Here is a 7360-nt window from a genome sequence, read left to right as displayed (position 1 = left end):
GGTGATGGAGAGGCTTAACTGAACGCCTTAACCCTCTTGACTCTGAACGCAAATTAAACTGTTTGTTGCTTTAAAACTTATTTGGAACAAGCTTGGATTTAAATAATTTTCTTTCAATAGTTGGCGTTTTAACAATATTGTTTAAGACGATCTCTGTTAGGGGCAGAGGAAATACAAATCCAACTCCAGAAAATAGTCTAAGGACGATATACATATGTAACAGCATTAAGTAGCTTCTTAGAAGGCCACGCCGACATCTGGGTAGCGTGGCCGAGCGGTCTAAGGCGCTGGATTAAGGCTCCAGTCTCTTCGGGGGCGTGGGTTCGAATCCCACCGCTGCCAGGATCAGTGTCTCTTTTTGCCTTCGCTCTCGGTTCCCTTTTGCGACCCCTGCAGTCGGTCTGTGCTCTCTGCACCACGAGCAGCGAAGGGGCGGGCCTGCGCGCGCCGGGGCGGGGCATTGTGGGTAAGAGGAAGCGCGAGGGCCGGCCCCGCTCCCCCCACGTGTCCGCCGGAGTTTCTCCAGGAGCAACATGGCCGCTGCCTAATAGAAGACCCAGCCGCCACCGTCTCCGCAGCCCACCGGTCCCCGGGCCGTTGCTGCCGCTCGCGCGCGGCCCTGGCGGAGAGGTGAGTGCCGACTCTGCAGCCCCGGGATTCTGGCCGCGGCCGTCGCCCTCGCGCGGGGGTCTGGGCCGCTCTGCCGAGTAGGCCGGAGAGGCCCGCGCCGCTGCGTGCCGGGGAGCCGCGGCTTCCCGGGACCCGGGCGGGGCGTACGGGCTGCCGCCCGGCTTTCCCAGCCTTCCCCCGGGCCCGGGTCGCTCCGCACGGCTGGTCATCGGGGAGGCGACGGCCGTGGGGCCCACGCTGACTCAGGCCTCGGCCGCGCTGCCCCGCCCCGACCTGGCTCCGGAGCCGCACCTGCGAGGGCACTGGTGCCCGGTGGCGAGGCGGCTCTCGGAGGTGCGGGAAGGGCGCCTGAGCACCGGCGACGCCGGGGCTGCCCGTATGGCGGGCCCTAACTGTGCCCTAGCTGAACCGGATCAGTTCTTCCTGGTCCTGCCATGAGGGGCACCTCATTCATTGATCTGTGCTTGACCAGGGTCGGCGTCTCCTGCGCGAACCCTGGGAGCCTTCAGTCACGGGGGTGGCGGTACATAGACCAGGTGGTCCTGGAATTCTACCTTTAGGGTTGCTGGGTTTTGGAGCGAAAAGATAAGATCTTCCCCTTATTTATGAAATAGGGATAATAGGATTCCTGTTACTAGGTTTAAAGAGCTTCTTTCATTTGTGGCTGTCATCGTCCCATCTTATGTTGGAAGAAAACATGTTGCCACGTAGCAACAGCCTTTCCTATAGGTTCCACTTACCCCCTTTGAAGTCGGTGCTTTTTTTTTTTTTATTGTCGGTTTAGGGATTGAAAATAGGAAAGGACACAAGGTTATGCAATTCATGCTTCTAATCATGGTACCTTGCAGAGGTGGGATTTGAACCTGTAAGGTTTCGCACGGGAGTCCAACCTCTTACCCATTATACCATACTGCCTTTTATCAAGGATGTGTACAGCATAGTGGTTAAGAATAAAAATGAAGGCTCTTTGACATTAACTAGACAAATTTCTTGATTATACGCTTCCCTGGGGCTGTGCCCTTGGGCAAATCATTTCTAAGTTGGGCGCTAAATTTTGACTTGCAGAGCTAATGACAAGGTTAAATATTTTTTGGTACTATATTGGTGCCAGGCGGCATTAGGTGTTAAAGAGCCGTGAAGTTTTTAATTTTAAAAGCAATGCTCCTAGAACATCGATGAAGTATAATTACCATGTCCACTCTATGGTTGAGGACTCTGAACCATAGAGAAGCCTTCCTGGAGTTTAAAGTCTAGTGCAGAGGACCACCAACACCTGAGCCGCAGATGGAGAAGTTCCAGGTTAGGAGCATTTGGGAAACAAGGACTTGTGCTAATGATGGAAGGCGTTGGAAGCAGCTGCTCATGTTGGGTTTTCGGGGAAGCTTGTGTAGTCCTGGAGGAAGTGGCAATGGTTATGTCTAAGGAAAATGAGCATCCCGGGAATGAGCTGGGGTTCTTGTGCAGAGGTTCAAGGTGCTAGTGGCTTGGCCTGTTGGAGGCTCAGTGATAGATCCCTAGGCCCCGTGGAGTTGGTTATGTAGAGGCAGGAGCAAGATCATGTGAAGTCTTAGAGGCCAACGGAAGGGGGTTTGGATTTCGTTTTATGGGGCAGTTGAAGGGTTGGGCGGAGGCAACATTGTGAGTAGTTGTAGTCTCTGGAGAATTGGAGATGAAAGAGTGACCCTGGAGAAGCATTTTTGTTTGTTTTGTGTCTGTTAGTTTTTTCAGATGAGGCCTTGCTATATAATAGCCAGGGATGGCCTCAAACTTACCTTACTCCCTCATCCTTACTAGAGCTGGTATTACAGGCATGGGCCTCTACAGCTGCCTCAAGAAGCTTCTTGGATTGTTGACTATGAAGATCGCAGGTCAAGATTTATTAGTGAATGATGGATTCGCTTGGGAGGGGGGGTCTTGTCACCAGCATTTTTATTTTGCACCGGTTAGGGTGGAAAACATGACTGTGTGGCATGTAACAATCATGTCACACAAAGAACTGCTTCAGTTGTGGCATTTCATGTGTCTTCTGCATCATTGATGGGAAAAGGTTATTGTTGGGCATAGGCCTTTGAAAGCCACTGAATTGGATCCTGTTGGCTGGGAGGTAACCCAGTCAGGTGTGGTGTCCAGAGGGAGGAGTCTCTGTCATTCCCCAGAGAGGGCCTGATTCCAGGACTGGGCAGAATCTCAGCCATGAAAGAGTAACTAGGACTTGAGACTCTCTTAGGCCATAGCCTCCTTTTGCATACGCTGTGAAGTCCTGTTTCAGTTGGTCACCAAGTACAGCTGCCTATAGGGCAGGTACTTGATGGACACATAGACCTGTGACACTTGACAGCCAGGGCAGGTGCACAGTGGCAGCTGCTGGGAACTTAAATGGTTCAGACCGACTGTCCTCCATGGCCCCCATTATGTTGTGATGGCCCATTTCCTACCAGCCTGTCTCTCTCTCCACCTCAGCTCTTTGCTCAGAACCCTTCCGGAGCCCCCTGTTACACAGAATCCTTGCAGTGCACATGTTTAGGGGCCAAGAGGCTAAACTGTACCTTCTGAGTTCTAGGGGGCAGGGGTACAGCAAGGCACAAAGTAGTAGCTTTGTGTGTAGCTTACAGTTTAATGGCAGGAGGGACAGGTACAGCATAAACTGTCCCATAAACTGTGATAATGTGCTGTGGAGACCAGAGAAAGGAAAGGAGTTGGGGGGCAGGGCTTTTCAGCTTTGAAAAGTAGGGAGAGAGTCCATTTTAGAAATGAGGTAACATTTGAACAAAACCCTGAAAAGGGCACAGGACGGAACCTGAAGTTAGGTAGAACAGTCCCAGATGGATTGGGAAGAGACAGGAAGGTCAGAGGTGGCGGGGAATGGGGCCAAAGGTTAAGGGTTGGGTCTGTTTATGTTCACTGGAAGGCTGTAGACTCTCTGAAGAAGATGAAGTATCACTTAGCGTGATGTCATCTGAGGTTTGAACAGTGATTGTGGGGCAGGAAGGACCCAGGAAATCAGCCTGGAGACTGAGCTGACCCAGAAGGTCAGGTTCTGGCTTCCTTTGAAGGCAGAACCAACAGGATTAGCGGTAAAAAGTAAGAAGAGAGATACCAGATGCCAAGGATAGGGCATGTGTTGGTACCTGGACAGTTCAAGTGTGGGCTGTGTCTGCAACAAGCAATGGGGTCTGGGCTGAAGGAACTGATATGTACCTTTAAATCTTTGTGATTTTTTTTTTTGTTTAATTAAAAAAAAAAAAAAAACAGAGTTTCACTGTATTGCCCTAGCTGGCCCAGAATTTGCTTTATAGACCAGGCTGGCCTTGAACTCATTGAGATCTTCCTGCCTGCTCCCAAATGCTCACATTAAAGGCACCACCATGCCCAGCTAAGTCTTTTTTTTTTTTTTTTTTTTTTTTTTTTTGAGACAGGGTATCCAGACTTGCCACCAGCTCTGTGAAGCTGAGGTTGGCCTTGAACTAATGATTCTCCTGCCTCTACCTCCCAAGTGCTAGGATCACAGTCATTCATTGGCTCACCTAGAATCTTTTTAAGTCTTAAGTCATTCAGATGTGAGATGGATTGGTGTGGGACAATGGTCTGTATTCTGTCAATTATATTTTACATAAATGCTGATTGGCCATTAGCCAGGCAGGAAGTATAGGCAGGACAACCAGGTGGGAAGTAGAGGCAGGGTGACGAGAACAGGAGAATTCTGGGAAGAGGAAAGCTTATTCTGCAGTCCTGATCCAGTCACAGAGCAAGCAAGATGTGACTGCCTTGCCAAAAAAGGTACCAAGCCACATGGCTAACATAGACAAGAATAATGGGCTAATATAAGTTATAATAGTTAATAAGAAGCCTGAGCTAAAGGCCAATCAGGGGACCAGGTGGGACAGAAACCTCAGTCAACAATGGATAAAGTTGGGGTGCTCTTACCCAGGAGTAGAGGAGTGGGAACAGCTGGAGTCTGGGTGCTCAGCTCTTTTCTTAGCCAGGAGCACCTCTGCCCTTGGGTGCAGAAGAGCTGGAAGACTGCAGGTGTTCCCCTCAACCCCCCCCCCCCCCACGTTGTCAGGCTCCTGTTCTTTCCATCCTTTAACCACACCCACACAACTGGGGGGGGGTCTCACCCTCCACTGAACTTCCCCATTCATAACTGTCACCCAAATCCCAAGGCTTGGGTTTGAAGTCCAGTGTTGTCTCGATGTGGTGTGACTTTCGGTAAGGCCCTATAACCTGTCTCTGAATTCTCTCTTTTTGTAAGATGGGGACAGTCATATCACTCAGAGCCTAGTGCCTTGTAAACCCGAGGGAAAAATACTCAAATAGGGTCATTTTGTCAGCAGAGCACAGAAAATGAGCTCACGGGATTAGGATGAGAGCCTGACAGTCTGAAGAGGCCCCTGGGAAGTCTTTGGATCATGTGACAGCTGGCTTTCATCTTATTGCAGGACCCTCAGGACCCCAGTGTTTTAGCTGTGGCTGGGAGTTCTTTTTGAGTGGGCAAGAAGTCTATAAAACTGCTCACTAACTTTCCCCCAGCGGTGCAGTTGACATGTGTTGGCTTGGGTCACTTGCTTGGCACCCTTTGCCGGCTTTGCCTCCCCCCTCACTGCTGCCTCCACCACAGACACAGAAAGCAGGTTATGTCTTCCTCTTGGGCTCCCCTTCCTTGCACCTGTGGAGGAATAGGTGCCTCAGAAAGGTTGATTGAATGGCTTGCTGATTGCCCAGGTCTCTTGCTGTCTTTGCAGATCGAGTTGAGGACTGTGACAGGCTCTCCCTAGTATGGCCAATGAAGAAGATGACCCAGTCATACAGGAGGTAACTGCCGCTGTCAACTCTCTATTGCACCACAAGCCATGGGTCTTTGTACAAGACCAAGACCCTTCTACGTGTCTATAGGCCAGTCAGGGCCTGTCGATGATCTAGGGACCCTAGACCTTGCCTCTGTTGTCCCCCAGATACCTGTGCGGCTGACTTTCTCCTTCAGGGCTGTGACCCAGCGGCCCCTGATTTTGAGACCTTACCCAATGTGCCTAGATTTCGGCTTGTTTGCTCTCTGTCTGTCCCACTCTGTAAAGCCAGCTGCAGGGCTGGACACTGAACAGATGCGAGTGACTGAAAGGAGATTGATGGCTCCCCTGGGTGGGCTTACCAGATTGTGTCATTCAGCAGTTCTTCACTCCGTTCACTGCACCAGGGGCAATGGCATAGTAGCAACCAGGCTGTGTCCTTGTCTCTAGGCAGCCTCTGGCCTATGGAGGAGATGGACTAGGAGCCTCAAAATATAAACTGAGAGCAGAAAAGTTTCCAGACTCCTCACGGGAAGACAAAATTGTTCATTATTATAATTACTCCTCAGGATCCTTCCAGTCCAGGCCCTAGAGCTTTTGGAAAGCAAATGGTGAAACCTGACTGTTTTGGCCCCTGGCCTTCTTAGGTGTATTTGGTACCCACCCTAAGTCTGAAGGGCATGGGCCACGAGACTATCCCTAGACAGGCAGAGTAGTTCCTGTTTTGTGGGATACTGAGTTATTTAAATATACTTAAGCTATAGCTGTACCAGCGATACTAAATTACCACAGAGGGGATTGGAGACAGCACAGAGGGAGCCCCCCTCTGCAGCCAGAAGCCCCAGCCAGCTTCTGCTCAAGTGGTGAGTCCCCTGAGTCCCTAAGGCTGAGTTTGTTGTCAGATACATATGTGAAGGACATTCCAGGTAGAAGAAAGCACGTGTGCAAAGGCCCATGGGCAGGAGGGAGCAGTTTGTGTGCAGAGTAGTCAGCATCAGGAGGGAAAAAGGAGACAGGTAGGTCACACAGAGCCTTGCAGATCTTAAAATAGGGTGACATGTAGGTGCCAGAGTGGCAAGGAGGAAGAAAGCAGAGAGAAGAAATGTAAATAGGTAGAGGGAATCCTCCCTCCCCTCTCTCCCTAGCTTTGGGAGGCATCCCAATCTCCGTGCCCAGGCACCACATGTGCTCTTTCCAGGTTAGAGTGACCTTAGGGGCCAAGCAGGTTCCCTGTCTTGGTTCCCTGGTATCTGTTGAGAGGGAGTACTAGATGTGCCTGACTTGGAGGCCTGCCCTGCTTACCTCTGTTCTTAGTATAAGCTGAGCTTTTCTTCTTCCCTAAGCTGCCTCTGTGACCTACTGACCCTATCTGAGTGCCTGGGCCTGGTTTAAGTGTCTTGTGTCCTGGTTAAGTCTTCTCCCCTTGTTCCCAGATCGACGTATACTTGGCCAAAAGTCTGGCAGAGAAGCTGTATCTGTTTCAGGTAATGACGGGACTTGCAGGTAAAGGGGAAAGCCAATGTTGAGGGAGTGGTGGAGCTGGGTAGGAGGCAGGCAGAGCTTACCTACTAAGATGAACAAGCAGGACAACATATGGGATGCAGAGTGAGCAGCTGGGGTGCTGGACCAGACCAGCCAGTTCAGCTCCATCAAACTCAGCTTCCAGCCCCTGAGTACTTCATGTCTGTGCCTCAGTTTTCTGATAGCCACACTGCCTGCCTCATAAGAGATTCTGTGAAGGTTGAATGGTCCACATTGAAAGGCCTACGTCATTGCCTAGGGAAGAGTTAGTGCTGACAGGGGCCACTGCTGCTGGGTAGAACTCAAGGATGCTTCCAGAACATCCTTGTGGCCATGTGCAAGCCTGGGCCTGTTCCTTGTGCGCTCCAAGTTGTTAGCCTTTCACTGCCCTCCTTGCTATGACTAGCATGAATTGAGCACTTCCT

General features: G+C 50.8%; 1 protein-coding gene and 1 non-coding gene across 3 annotated transcripts in view; both read left to right on the top strand.

Annotated features, from left to right (window-relative positions):
- The first annotated feature begins 260 nt into the window (after positions 1–260).
- Positions 261–342, top strand: Trnal-aag (transfer RNA leucine (anticodon AAG)). The gene has a single exon. It is a non-coding gene; the product is annotated as a tRNA-Leu (tRNA).
- A 142-nt stretch (positions 343–484) lies between these two features.
- Positions 485–7360, top strand: part of Polr3e (RNA polymerase III subunit E) — a 28232-nt gene continuing 21356 nt past the window's right edge. For both annotated transcript variants that reach the window (XM_050143243.1, XM_050143242.1), the window contains exons 1-3: positions 485–630; positions 5373–5442; positions 6848–6898. In XM_050143243.1, coding sequence (XP_049999200.1) covers positions 5407–5442; positions 6848–6898 — 87 coding nt within the window. In that variant the 5' untranslated portion in view covers positions 485–630; positions 5373–5406. The remainder of the gene's footprint in view (positions 631–5372; positions 5443–6847; positions 6899–7360) is intronic.

The sequence above is a fragment of the Alexandromys fortis genome, unplaced genomic scaffold, assembly GCF_014885135.2.
Source record: "Alexandromys fortis isolate MF-2015 unplaced genomic scaffold, M_Fortis_MF-2015_v1.1 scaffold_45, whole genome shotgun sequence".
In the NCBI taxonomy this organism is placed as follows: domain Eukaryota; kingdom Metazoa; phylum Chordata; class Mammalia; order Rodentia; family Cricetidae; genus Alexandromys; species Alexandromys fortis.
This window is presented reverse-complemented; position numbering and strand designations above follow the sequence as displayed.